Source organism: Leucoraja erinacea, chromosome 5 (genome assembly GCF_028641065.1).
Source record: "Leucoraja erinacea ecotype New England chromosome 5, Leri_hhj_1, whole genome shotgun sequence".
Taxonomy (NCBI): domain Eukaryota; kingdom Metazoa; phylum Chordata; class Chondrichthyes; order Rajiformes; family Rajidae; genus Leucoraja; species Leucoraja erinaceus.
Window position 1 is genome coordinate 9,635,347 of NC_073381.1, and position 15,128 is coordinate 9,650,474.

Below are 15,128 nucleotides of genomic sequence, written 5' to 3' on the forward strand. Positions count from 1 at the left end.
GGGCCAATGGAAATGTTACTGGTGTGCCATGCAGTGAAAATACAGAAAATAATTGATTGTGAATTGATTGCTTCATTTATTCAGTGCCTGAATAAATAAATATGTGGCAGAGATAATTTTTTTAACCAAAAACCCATGTACATCAATAGATTTTTGAATGAGGCCCAGATCATATGATATGCATTTGCATTGGTGCAGGCCTTGAACAGGTCTTAGCTCGAATGGAGGTTTGGTTTGCTCTTGTATTAATCACAGAACTATACTGCACGGAAATGTGTCCTTCAACTCAACTGGCCCTTATGGACCAGGTTGCCGAACTGAGCTAAACTTTCTTTAGCTGGTTCCTTCTTTAATATTATTTAATCACTCTTCTAATCTTTTCTGAGACAATAACCTCAAACTGGGGCTCCATTCCCTGATTATTTACTCTATTTCCCTACTCCACTGCTGATCACTTCCCCCAATGTACACTTAATGCACAGGGTTGGAAGCTGTGGATGAAAGGCCTTTGTGCCTGTTTGTGCTTGTTGTCCCTTTTTTAATGTGGGCTGTCAAGCACATCAGAATTTCACTGCCTGGAGGCCTTGCAATGCAACTTCAGGGCATATTTCACCAAATCAACCTCTGCATTGTTATTGGGTTCAGAAATCTATTGTACCACAACATCCAACAAAGGGGCAATGACATAGGCAGTGCCAGAGATTGGATTTGTTTAATGCACTGAAGAACAAACTCTAGCATTGTACAATGCAGAATATCATAGATAATATATAGACCATTTTTGTGACACAATCTATGTTATAACTGTGAGAAATACATAAAGCTTGAAAGTATTGTACGTTTTGTTCAATCTGATTTCTACTGTAGTTGGTAAAGTGTACAGAATTAAGGGCAAAAAAGTAATTGAACTGCTGAATTATTGGCACTGAATGACCTTGGCTAGTTACAGTATGTTCATGTGGGTTACAATGTATACCACAAATAGTAATTGGGCCTACTGTAGAGAAAAACCTGCAATGTTCTTCTCGTGAGTCAGTTTGTCTGACTTCGGTATCTGGGTCTTGAATTATGAATCAGAAATATGTGAGAGATCTTCTGATCCTTTGCTGGACTCAATGCTGTGTCTGGAGACAGACCACACGCATCCTGTGCAGAAGGACTGATTGTACCTTGCATCCAGTCACTGTGTGAGTAGTGTAACCCAATTCATTTGAATGCAGTCACTGATCTTGATTGCAAAGATAAATGTAGGCAAATGACCACATGCCTACATTTTATTTAATCTTCATGATTTTATGGCAGTTTAATATATTTTTAGTAAATGCATTTTATAATTTGTTAATTGCTTAAATCGGTTTGAACAGTTTTAAATACCTCTGGTTATAATGAATTTTAATGGATTTGTCACTGAGGCAATTGGCAGCAATGAGTTATCTTTAACTATCAGGCTGATCAAGCCTGAGGTTCAGTTGCTGCCTGTGGATCACTCCACTTCACAGAAATAGTGTGGAACCAGGCCTACATGTAGATTAAAAATGTAAGTTTGGCCATGGGAAAAGGAAAGTCCATTTGTGGGTCAGGGATGCCAACTTGTAGAGATTTTATAATGCAAAAAAAAGTTGACAGTTCTTAGTAATACCTTTTCTGAAGTTCATGATACATCCTTTGAATATTATTTTTTCAGAACCCCAAAACAGCCTTGCTTGGCCAAAGGAGAGCTGATTTATGAATGCAGCCACCAGGTTGGCAGTTCTGCCCAATAGTTCCAGTTTGGGAAATAGTTGGGCATGTTGCTACAACTTGCTGTCCATTCATTTCAAACTGTGACAAGTTTTAGCTGGGGCTCCTGTAATTATCCAATTTTCATGGCCAAGTTGCGAATATTCTATGTCGCTCTCCAGGGAGATGCTAACTGCATTTCCTTATCTCTGTACTGTACACTGACAATGACAATTAAAGTTGAATCTGAATCTGAATAAACATTCTAACACTTTCAACTTTGTAACTTAATGTTCATCCTGCTCTGAGAATGTTTTTTTTTTCTGCTCTTCTAAAACTCTTTGGTCTTATGCCTGCAGGGAGCTCGTGGAGGGTTCGGCGAACCTGGTGGCATTGGTCCTATTGGCCCAATTGTGAGTAGATTTTGACCACATTTTCTTTCCTTTAATTTTTATTCAGAGAGTAGAGGCTGAATATAACTGTTTTGAATCAGGTCAGAATTTATCATTTTGTCTCTTGTTAAAGCAGGGAGTGTGGATTTCCCAGGACAATGGTATTTCTTAAGTCCCAATACCTGCATTTGAGTTCCAAAGTTGAATATTGAGATGTTTTATGAATGGAAGGAACTTTAGTCCCTTAATAACTAGCTGCTCAGATTGTGTCTAGTACATCACAATGATCACTGGATGGTACATAGTCCCTATCTCTCCAAATTCAGATTAATTCTGCCCATCAGAATATTGTCAGGTAATTTCCCTAGCACGGAGGGAAAATTGACTGGTCTGTAATTAAATGGTTTATCTCTGATGCCTTTCTTGAACATTTTCTGTCCTTCCCCCAAATCATGTGAGAGTTGCAACAATCTTCCTGTTTACCTCCCGTGACAGTTTGGGATACAGCTCATGCTCTTGGAAATGTTCATCTTTAAGTCCACCGGTGCATCTAATACCTCTTCCTTTTAGAGTTGTATGGTATTGAAACAGACCCTTTGGCCCACTGTTCATGCTAATCATAAGGCACCTTCATGCAAATAACATTAACCACCACTTTGCCGAAAGCCTGCTAAGGCATGCCAGTTTATGCAAATGCCATTTAGCTGCACTTTGCCCGTAACCTGCTTTGGCTTGGCAATGCAACCACTTGTCCAGATGCTTCTTCAATGCTGTGAGAGTACCAGCCTCCAACAAATTCTCAGGCATTCCTTCCAGATTGTAACCGCCCATTGGGTGGAAAAAAAGATCATCCTCGATTCCTCTTACTCTTCACCTTAAACTAAGCTCCTCTAGTCCTTGACACCTCTGCATTAGCGAAACTTTTCTTACTATCTAATTTATCTATACTCTTATTGTGTATGTCACCCATTAGCCTCCTCTGATCCAAGTAATAGAAGTCCAGCCTGTAAAGTCTCTTATTATTACTGAAATATTCCATCTCGGACAACATCCTGGCAAATCTCCTCTGTATTCTCTTCAGTGCAATTCCTTCCTTCCTATAGCCTGATAACCAGAACTACACATAATATTCCGTCTGTAGCCTAACCAATGTTTTATAAAGTTGTAGCAGGACCTTCTTGCTGTTACGCTTTATGTCCTGGCTACTCAAGGCAAGCATCTCATAAGCCTTTTTACCAACTTATCCACCTGTGCTGCCAACTTCAGGGATCTTTGGATTTGTTCCCTAAGAATCCTTTGTACCTCAATACTCCCAAGGCCTTCCCAGTCATTATATATGTTCTACTGTTATTAGATGTTCTGAAATGCATCATCTCACAATTATTAGGATGATATTATAACTACCATTGTCCTCCCCACCCAAACTCAATTCTGTAGCTACCACCCTTACTAGACTACCCCTCTCACTATTAACAATATCACCAATCTGTTTACCTCCGGTGACAGTTTGGGACAGTTATATTGTATGGTTATCACCTGCAAACTTATCGCAACATTTTAGACCCGATGGAAAGTTGGATAGAGAGTTAGCAGATACAACTTAATCGTGTCAAGTGCAAGGTGATGTATTTTGGCAAGTCAAGTTGGGGTGGGACATGTACAGTAAATGTTAAGGCGCCAAGGAATGTTGTTGAATGGAGAGACCTTGGTGTTCAAGTCCATAGTTCCCTGAAAGTGGAAACACAAATTAATTAGGTGGTGAAGAAGGTATATGGCATTGCTTGCTTTCTTAGGTCAAGCCATCCATCTCTATCAATATAAAACTCTGATCTTGGATGTGTGTGTGTGTGTAATCCCATCTGCTCGAAAAAACGACACTCGAACAGTGATTATTTTTACATATTCTGGTAGAGATTTATCCCGTGGATTCCGAAATCATCTTACCTGAAAAATTCATGCTTTATTACTCGAGTTATTAATCAAAATGTTCAATAATCTCAAAGAAGTTAGAAAAAAACCCGCTTTGCTTTGGCTGAAGACGTGATGATGTCACAATGGGTCTGCATCGCGTGGCCTGCGCTACGTTCCACGCGTTGCGAATTATGTCACCCCCCCCCCCCCCACCAATACTTGGGCCCTGGAGCCTGAAGCTGGGAGCGAGGGAGTATTGCGTTCGGGAACCAGCCCTCCCTGGTGTGACCCCCCCCCCCCCCCCCCCCCCCCCCGGATCTGGATTGAAGCCACTGAATATGCAGTCTTTAAGAGGGAACTGCAGATGCTGGAGAATCGAAGGTTACACAAAAAAGCTGGAGAAACTCAGCGGGTGCAGCAGCATCTATGGAGCGAAGGAAATAGGCAACGTTTCGGGCCGAAACCCTTCTTCAGACGGATTTAACATGCAGTCCTTGGTTGACGCTCGCCCGCTCCCCCGCTGGCCACTCCCCGCCCCCCCACTCCCCCACTCCCTTTTTCCACTTCCTGCTCCCTTCCTCCTCCCTCCCCCCCTCTCTCCCCCCCCCCCTCTCTCTCCCCCCCCCCCCCCTCACTCCCCCCTCCTCCTCTCTCTCCCCCCCTCACTCCCCCCTCCTCCTCTCTCCCCACCTCCCCCCTCTCCTCTCTCTCCCCCCCCCCCCTCCCACATATCCCATCCCTCCTCCCCTCCCCCTTCCCCTCCCTCTTCCTCTCTCCCCCTCCACCCCCCCTCTCCCTCTCCTCCCCCCTCCCTCTCCCCCCCTCCTCCTCCCCCCACCCCCCCCCCCCCTCCCCCCCTCCCCCCCCCTCCCCCTCCCCCCCCCCCCCCTCCCCCCCCCCCCCCCCTCCTCTCTCCCCCCCCCTCTCTCTCCCCCTCATCTCCTCCTTTCAGCCATGCCCCCTATCACTATACATAGATTATTTTCTTTATTACTAATTGGCCCCATGCCTACTCTTACTACCTATTCACTATTTATATGCCCATAGAAGAGTCTTCTCTTCCTCTCTGTTAATTGCATTTCAATTCTCATATTCCCTGTTTACCAACCTTATTTTCCATATCACCTACCCAATCAACCTAGTACATTTTACCTAATTCTCAGTTGAATTATTCTTGTGAAATCATTCATATTTATAGCTCTATTGCTCCGGCTTTGTTTACCTCACTTTTCCTTTGTATAGAAATGAACCAATTTAGGCAGCAAAGATGATTGTATCCTGTACAGGGCCACACTGGCACTGGTTAATCAAGCACTTTGATTCCAGCATTCACTTTTCTAGCTTCCATATTATCTGATGTAGAAAATGAGGCCTTGCATTAACTTCTCATCTGAAAAATTATATCTTCTCAGTCATGTGCTAAGTGTTAAGTGTTATCTTTACTATGGACCGTGACTAAGAGAAATACACTAGGAAAATGCAATTAATTTAGTGTTTGTGCAAACATGTTGGAGCTAAACAATGGTTTATGGTTTAAAGGAAATTAAATAACTGAATGATTTTTTTTCTTTCCTGAATCGTGATTGCTGTATAAAGCAAAAGAGTTTAATAGAACTAAATCATTGATGAAAAATCAGGATCAAATTATGTAATATTCAGTTAAACTCGTGGATGCTGGTTCCCTGTACAAAGCACTGATTAACACGAGTGGCTCTACATCAATAGGTTGCCACTGCTAGTTCCATTTGGTTTGGGATTTTAGAAACCTAGCAGTACTTCATAGTGATCAGTCAAAAGCTGAAATAATTATTTTTGTCAATGGTTTTGATGTTTGTCAAGGGATATATGCCGCAAGGTTAAATATATTTGCATCTCATTGTAACATTTTTCAGTGTGGTGTGATAATTTTTTTCTTCTTCAGGGAGACATAGGAGAGCAAGGTCCACTGGGTGAGCCTGGCCCCAAGGGTGATCTGGTAAGTAATATCATGTTACCCTTTTTATATTTGGGTGCTAATGTGTAAGCTTTGGATATTTGTTTAGTAACTCTTTTTTGATTAATGAGTATTTATTAAGGAATTTATATGGACCTTTGTAATCATTAAAAAAACAGAAAAAAGATGGGGAGAAAAATTGCTTCGTGTTTTGTTACTAGCTTGCAACTCACTACCTGAAAGTGCGCCATGTGTAGATCCCATAGCAACTTGCAAAAGGATGTTGGTCAAATATTTGTGGGGAAAAAATTGCCAGGTCTATAGGAATGGATAACAATGGGAACAATTTGGATAGCTCTTTCAAAGAGATGACATAACTAATATAGACCAAATGGACTCTGAGCATGCTGCAGTATTTTACAATTCAATATTGAGAGGATGAAAAACATGAGTGAGTATGCTCAATATCCCCGATATTATACTTAAAACTTTATTTTTGGTGTCTGAATGTCTTATATATTTTACAATTAGCTGAGGATTTTTATGAAGTCAATTCCGCAAATATGAATACTGAAGCTAACCATATCTACCTAATGGGAAATGCCACGAGGCATACTGACAAATATAATATGATGTACCTGATTTATAAAATTATACATGACTTAGTCGCTTGTCCCTCTATATGTTATGTTCAGGGTCGCCCTGGCCCCAGGGGAAATTCAGGCACTCCTGGATCAAAGGGAGAATCTGTGAGTATTTATTTTGTCAGTTTTATTATCTAGTTGCCTTGAAATATAAGCTAAACCGTGTAAGTTAATTACATTTGTTTTGCCACAAAAGTAAAATATACACAATTGTATTAAGAATATTCTGGAACTGGAAGTTTTAACAATAAAATGCTGATGGAGCAACCTTAAATAAAAGCAGCAATTACATAATTTCAAAGCTGGACAGTGGCAACTACGGAGAGATGGTCTATCGTTAACTTTATACCAGAGCTACCAGAACCATGGGATTAAACTATCTCTCCACAAATGTAGAGTAAACTGCTGAGTGATCCCAACAATTTCTGTTCTTGTTATTAATGCAAATGGCATTTTCTCTATTGCTTGAACCCAAACAATGTGTAACCCATGTATTCATTTAGTTGTATTTCTCAACCTACTGCACTTTATTTAAAAACATTGAAAAGTGGCATCTGTGGTTACTTTCCCTGAAGAGACTTTTCTTTTGTGCACTAGGGTTTACCTGGTGTTGATTCACGTGATGGTATCCCTGGAATGCCTGGATCAGTGGTAAATCTCATTCCTTTTCTAATGCTTTGTTTCATGTGGCAATTGAATTTTTTATAAGATACGTGTGTGATTTACCTTTCTATTTATGATCATTTTAGGGTGAAGCTGGCAAGCCGGGTACACAAGGTGAAGCAGGACTTCGTGGTTTGCCTGTATGTATACATTTTATATGTACAACTCTATCTGCTGTTGAAACTGTGGGTTGAAGAGAAATGAGCCGTGATATCTTGAGGATTTTTATTTCCTTATTTGCATTGCTTTGGTTGTGCTCAGTACAATCAGAGCTGACACTGTTAGCAAAATGATTGCGAATGCTTCACATTTAGAAAAGTGGTCAAATCAGTCAGGGTATTGATAAGGAAATCACTAGAAGTGCCTGTAAAATATATCTGGAGGAGACTATAATGTGTATGTAGAAGAAGCATGGGTACTTGGAAACTCAGCCTCCAAAGTTAGAGTGGGGAGTGGGAAGAATCAACTGAGAAGAATGGACATTGATTACATAAGGTCATAGATCAATTCATTGATGAGGGTGAAGACTTTCCACCCTCCCCTGCTGTAATGGATAATCATTGTAGGATCTGCAGAACTGGACGCGCTGGAGAGGGGAAGCAACCATGCATTGATCTTCATTTAATCCAAATCAATAATGTGTCCTGACAATTAAGGAAAATAAACTTATTTGTTAAACCTGTCTTTATTCTCTAGGGTTTGCCTGGAATGCCAGGACTTCCCGGTACAATTGGAACAAAGGTATGAGATTGTGAAATGGTTGTATTTCTGAACATCTTTGCAATGCTGTTATAAATTAAATTCTCAATGAACTGCTTATTCCATTTATTAATTACCCTTTTTTTTTTAAAGGTTCCAATAACTATTTTTGGCAACAGGAGGGTAGAGAAGAGTTGTATGGAAAATTCTCAGCCACATGATTTTAAAATTTGATTTCAAAATTTGGGATAAATCCACTGATTATGCATTCCTATTATTTGATATGTTTGGAGAGGGCATGAGTAAGAGAATGGGCTACACAGCACAAGACTAATTCAGTCTCCTTTATTGCCTCTTTATTGCTTTTTATAGTTTTTTGAAAGATAACATTATTTATGTCTTTTCATTTTGAGGAGAGGGCAAATTAATTCAAGTGTTGGAATACACATGTGATTTATAGATTTAGTGAAGAGATTGAAATCTTGATATAGAATGAGTGGGTGGCTTAACGGATAAATATAGATGGAGAAATTGGAACAGGGTGGTTCCTGATCAATGAGCGTCAAAAAAGTATCTAAGATGTGTATAATAGCTGCAAGTTTATAACAATTTAGAATTTTCCATGATTTGTTTTTATATAAAGAAAAATACTTTTCAGTCCCTTTCTTCAGGATATTAAGTGGGCTCGTGAAAGTTCTGTGGATGCAGTGACTTGCAGGGAGTATGAGTGTACGAGTTAGAGACAGATCTGTATTGAGCATATAATATTTTTTTCTTTCCTATTTACTTTACTGTGAAAGAAGTTAGAAGAGTATAAAGTCTCAAAGATCTGTTAAAGAAATATACTTGGAATTTCAAATTCATTGAAGAAATGCTGGAGATAATTTTTCAACTTTACAGATTGCTAATTTCTTCTACATTAAAATCTTGTCGATATTAAAACATTTTTACCATCGCGATTGTATGCTTTATAATTTAAAAAAATTTCAGTTCTTGTTTTTGTTATGCTTGTTTTGTAACAGGGAAAACAAGGTCCCTCTGGATTGATTGGTACAATGGGATTCCCTGGCAGACCTGTGAGTTAATCTTAAACTATATGACAGTAATATGATATTTTCTTAAACAATAATGTATAAAATTCATAATGCACGGACGTTGCAGGTTGTTTGTGTATTATTGTGTTATTGTATTATTGTGCTGTACTTTTTAATGTTCCGTTTCTTTCAAATATCTTGTTTCATTTATGAACACGTTGTCTCAGAACATGTTTTTTTGGATCGATTTGGAGAATGGGGGTTGCACATATTATCTCATTATGTTCTTGATTTTTTCTTTATTTTAATATCCTTAATTTCTTATCATTCTTATCAGAATTTTAAATTACCTTTTGAGGATAAGGAGAAATGTGTAATAAATAGCAGTCCTGCACTAACAACATGTCGCAAGAATATTTTTTTCCAAACTGTGTGCATAAATCAGATTATTCAGTTCATCTAAAATAATATCGACATAGGTGTGCTTTTAAAGTGATGTTTCAGTTACAGAATTATCATTTTCAAAAAATTGAAGGGCTTACACTAGTTTATCACTTCTCTCAAATAATTGATAAGGCTAGATTTATCAATTCAGTAGAGTTGTCTCATGTGAATGATATGTATTTCAAAGCATCATGAATGTGAATGCCCACCTGCTGTTCACATGGTCACATGCCTGATAGTAGGTTTGAAGGCCATTAGACTGGTGACTTACTCTGACATTCATTGGTGAAATTTGTAAGATCATTTGTAAGGTGATGATGATTTGAATTGAATAGCTGTATAAATGCTTCAGTTTGCTCAAACTCACCCAACTTCCATTGGTAATTTTCTTTCTTTACACAGTGCCTGTGGCAGGGAAGGCAAACCATATCCAAACAAACATATTCTAAGATTTTTCATCAGTGGACAGTCATTAGTCAGTCATTAGTTGGACCCCCAATCTGCATGGTGAAACTCTGCTTCCAATATATGCTATTACCCTAGAATTTGGATATCAGAGAAAAGGTGGAAAGAACATTGACTAAACTGTGACGCCTCAAGTTGCTTTCATTTTGCGGACTTACATTTGAAGAAATGCAATTTGGAAAAGATACTTGAAGGCATGAACCGACATCAACAGAGTTGATTTATAAAAAAATACTCCCATGGTAGACCCATATTGAAACAACATGAACCTCACTCAGGCTTTATCACTGTAAAACAAAACCTGACAATTATTATGTATTGGCATTTATCATCCACATGAGTACTCTCCTCTTCTTGTTATTTCTCTTAGTTGTCACAATATTAATCTATTTCCTCTCACCTATTTTACGTTCTTCAAATCGTTCCAGCAAGGCGCTAAAGCTATCAGGTTTAAATTCATTTCAGAATGGTGATCTATACCATTGGAAAATGGAAACCTTATTCATCTCAATATAACAACTAGAGCATGGACTGTACTTTGAAAATGGTGCAAAAACATGGCGCCTCTTGCAAGCGGGATCAGTAGACTATTTCTGTACACTTTGCTAATCGGTGATATGCTTCGGTAAGGCAGTACTAGACTGGACTGTTTGTAAGAAAGGAATTTCACTGTGCATTTGTACTTCACACACGTGACAATAAAATCAGCATTGAACAGCATTGGGTTAGGTTTGAGAATAATGCCAGAGGTGAAAAACTACTCTGCGTAGGATTCAACTCTCATCCGATTTGAATTGTGACCAACAGTGGCAAGCCCCTTTTGTTGTAGTCCAAACCATTTTGTTTTTGATCTGAAATTCAAGCTCTCTTTCTCTTTGCTTTGATTATGGCAGGGTGCTCAGGGACCTCGAGGTGGTCTAGGGGAACCTGGCATTGTCGGTTCTCCGGTAAGTAGTCACTATTTAACTGCCTTTACATTTCAACCAGTCTGTCAGAACCAATTTAATTTAATGGTGCTTTTCTTATATTTGTTCATTGTTGGCATGATAAATGTTGTTGGTAGTCACAAAAAAGCTATTTGCAGTTAAGATTGATTCAGACTTTAAACAAACTTATTACATAAAAGTGATTTAATAGCATATTTATATCCATGTAACTGTGGTAATAAATGTACCTTGAAAATATGTAACTCCTTTATCAACTCATTTAAATCCCTGCCCCATGATCAATCCATTTGGTAAAGGGCCTGTCCCACTGCGGGGACCTAATTTGCGAGTTTAGAAGAGTTTGCCCTCGACTCAAACTCACAGCATGGTCGATACGTGGTCCAAGGAGGTCCTAGGAGGTCACTGTAACTCTCCTTCATGCTCGAGGGAAGTTCCCGCATACTATTTTGGTTGAGGAAAAATTGGTCTGCATGGTTCTTTTGAACTCGTAATGCTGTGGAGTGGGGTCGCCATGTAGTTATTGGTAGTCGAGGCAGCCATAGGCAATCTCCTTTGCTGACCGGGCATTTTAATTGGCTCATTGGAGTTTTCAGAACCAAGGAAAACCGACTGGTAATGATAAAACAGGAATGACTTCAGAATTAAGGGACAGAAGTTTAGGGGTAACATGAGGGGGAACTTCTTTACTCAGAGAGTGGTAGCGGTGTGGAATGAGCTTCCAGTGGAAGTGGTGTCAGCAGGTTCATTGGTATCATTTAAAAATAAATTGGATAGGCATATGGATGAGAAGGGAATGGAGGGTTATGGTATGAGTGCAGGGAGGTGGGACTAAGGGAAAAAAAAGATGTTCGGCACGGACTTGTAGGGCCGAGAGGGCCTGTTTCCGTGCTGTAATTGTTATATGGTTATATGGTTTAATGCCCGCTAAACTTTCTTAAAAGTTGTCTGACTTCTTAAAAGTGTCTCCACTCCTTGTCCCCCCCCCCCCCCCCCCCGCTCTTTAAAGGACTTACCGTACATTGTGCCAGCCGTCTTTTATCTTCCTGCTCACCGCGGGTGGGAATTTCAGACAGCACTCCCCCACTTTCCCTGGTCCACGCCTTTGCGATGTGTCTGTGTGTGCTGACGGTCAATCAGCTTGCGGTTTCATCGCTGACGATCGATCCAGCTCGAGGTTTTTCAGGCGAGTGCCCTCGAGTTTGAAGGTCGAAGTCAGTCGCTGAAAGGTCGCGTTAGTGGGACAGGCCCTTAAAGGAGTATGTGGAATGGCACTGAGAAACTCAAATCTCTTCATCAGTAGCACGATAGGGAAGCAAAATTGAAAGGAGGAGCCCGACACCTCCTAACCTACCCACCACTCTACCCCTACCTGCTGCCATTCCATTAGCAGGGTCTGTGGATACCACAAAGAACTCGCCAAAATGAAATGAAAAGAAAAATACTAATTCACAAAAATGAGGAGCACATTCACTGGCTAGGTTACAGATACATAAAAATATATATTTAACTTTTTATTTGAGTATCAAGTATAAATTAGAATTTACAGAATAAAAACAGGCCATTTGGCCCAACCAACCAGAATTGATATTGATACTGCAAACAAATTTCTGATATATCAATTCAGTCACTTTCGTTCAAAACCTGTCTATTTAATCTTGAATATTCCAGGTTTCTGATTCTACCAATCATATTGGAAACACATTTAACTTGTTAATAACTCACTTTTAAGTAAATTTCTCTTATAAAATGTTATACTTCACTTTCATTTAGTCTGTTTTGTTTAGTCCTTCATTCTTGGCTCCTCAATTGTATTAAAGGAACCAAAGACCTGCACAATGTAGGAAGGCTTTGTATTGGGATTGGATTGTGCCCTACCTGATTGTCCCCACACATTCTTCTCCTATGCAAATTCCTGCTGCCTTGCTGCTATGGCTCTTGCATGAGTTCATACATTTTGTTAGCAGCAACAAGGTCTCAAATGGTGGACTCTGATGCCTTGCCATAGGCTGACATGACGTCTTTCCCACTGCTCATGCTGTTAAAGACTTTTTAACTGTTTGTAAATCTGATTTTCAGACGTATTTCAAAATATATTTAAATAATTTAAAGAAATTGTAAAAATTATTTTAAGATACACTTATTTTAAATACATTTATCATGTTAGTTTAAAACCTTAATTAAATTAAAGAACAAAAAAACTAAGCTTACTGTCACCTGCGTTTTTCCATCCAGATTGTTAATCCATATTTATACATGCATAGCTACATACACATCAGCCTAAGGCGGGGGTCGGCAACCTTGTTCTGCATAGGGGCCGGGACGCATGTCTGTGAGCGGATGGTGGGCCACATCTATCACGTGTACACATGGATCCCGCCCCGGATGGCAGGCATCAAATCGCGTGTTCCCAGAGTCCGACAAAAATGCTGGAGAAACTCAGCGGGTGAGGCAGCCTCATGCAATCCTTGCATTTCACCCGCTGAGTTTCTCCAGCATTTTTGTCTACCTTCAATTTTTTCCAGCATCTGCAGTTCTTTCTTAAATGTGTCCACAGAAGGTGTGCGGCCGTGCCGGCGGCTTTGTGCAGGATGCGGTACAGGCAGAGCTCGGCCTCTGCACGGGGGCGCCCGGCCTCTGCACGGGGGCGCCCGGCCTCTGCACGGGGGCGCCCGGCCTCTGCACGGGGTGCCCAGCGGGCTGGATGATTACAAGGAAAAAAAATCTGCCTGCGGGCCTGATGCTTTCGGGTTACGGGCCGCATTCGGTTGTAGGTTGCCGACCCCTGGCCTAAGGTTAAGAGACTGAACGCAAAATACATTCACATCCTAATGTGATGTACATGTTAGGACTTTGTTAGGGGCAGAGCAGGCACCTCATCTCCCATGCTATCTTGAATTCTCTGACAGTGCTCGGGTATGCAAGGCAGAGATGTATTGAACAACAAAGAAGACCTAACTGCCAAATAGTAAAGATATTTTGGAAAATTACTTTTACTTTATCTGATCCTTGTGGTAAAACTGAGAATTATATTAGTTTTGTACTCTGACCTTATAAGTCTGAGGTTACCTTCAGTCCCTTGTGGACATGCATCAATCTATCTGCATTGTAGGTTTTACCCAAACTGTCAGGATTCAAAGACTGTACACATGTCGTACAGAGATTTCCTTGCCAACATTCTTCCTAGAGCGACTGACTGTAGCCCAGGAGGGTCTCCACAGCCCCTATTTAGAAAGAACATACTTCCTCAACACATTTCTCCACAACCCTGTCTATTTACACCCCACCCACCTATACCCTGGAGTATTGTCCCACCCTACCCCCATCATTAAAGCAATCATTCATTCAGTAACATTTACCAGGAGTTGAAGAGCATTGCTTGCATTATGATTCATTCCTTCAGTCTACAAATATCTCATCAACTGTGCGGTATGCTGAGAGCTCTAACAGTTTGCAGTGCAATAGGATGAAGCATTATACAAGAACTAGTGCTGTTGGTTTCAGCATGTTTCTTTGCAGACAAATTAAATAAATAACAGAAAATGTTGAAAACACTCAGCAGGTCAGGCAGCGTATGCAGAAAGAGAAACTGTTTAGGTTACAGTAATGAGACCCTTCATCACATGTCTTCATTCTTTAGAGAATGGGGGTTCCCCTTTTTCATTATAGATGAGGCCCTCACTAGGGTCTCCTTGATAATCTGCACCTCCGCTCTTGCTCCCAACTCCCCCCCCATTTGTCCACGCCATCAGCCATCGCATACAGCATATAATCCTCCAACGTTTTCTTCACCTCCAACGGGATCCCACTACTAGCCACATCTTTCCATCGCCACCCCTTTCCACTTTCTGCAAAGACCGTTCCCTCCGCAACTCCCTAGTCAACTCGTCCCTTCCCACCCAAACCACCCCCTTCCCAGGTACTTCCTCCTGCATCCGCAGGAGATGCATCGCCTGCCCCTATACCTCCCCCCACAACTCCGATCAAGGCCTCTGATAGTCTTTTCGGGCGAGGCAGAGGTCCACTTGCACCTCCTCTAACCTCATCTACTGTATCCGCTGTTCCAGGTATGGACTCCTATCGGCAAGACCAAGCGCAGGCTCGGCGATCGTTTAGCTGAACATCTCCGCTAGGTCCTCCTAAACATACCTGATCTCCAGGTTGCTCAACACTTTAACTCCCCCTTCCATTCCCACACTGACGTTTCTGTCCTGGGGCCTCCTCCGTTGTCAGAGTGAGGCTCGTGCAAATTGGAGGAACAGCAGCTCATATTTCGCTTG

The 15,128-nt window shown here is 40.8% G+C and overlaps 1 protein-coding gene across 1 annotated transcript in view; it reads left to right on the forward strand.

Moving 5' to 3' along the window:
• Positions 1 to 15,128, forward strand: part of col9a1b (collagen, type IX, alpha 1b) — an 85,570-nt gene that overhangs the window by 36,673 nt on the left and 33,769 nt on the right. Inside the window, exons 15-22 of the mRNA XM_055635035.1 lie at positions 2,079 to 2,132; positions 5,944 to 5,997; positions 6,651 to 6,704; positions 7,197 to 7,250; positions 7,349 to 7,402; positions 7,959 to 8,003; positions 8,984 to 9,037; positions 10,798 to 10,851. Of these exons, the coding sequence (XP_055491010.1) occupies positions 2,079 to 2,132; positions 5,944 to 5,997; positions 6,651 to 6,704; positions 7,197 to 7,250; positions 7,349 to 7,402; positions 7,959 to 8,003; positions 8,984 to 9,037; positions 10,798 to 10,851 (423 nt within the window). The remainder of the gene's footprint in view (positions 1 to 2,078; positions 2,133 to 5,943; positions 5,998 to 6,650; positions 6,705 to 7,196; positions 7,251 to 7,348; positions 7,403 to 7,958; positions 8,004 to 8,983; positions 9,038 to 10,797; positions 10,852 to 15,128) is intronic.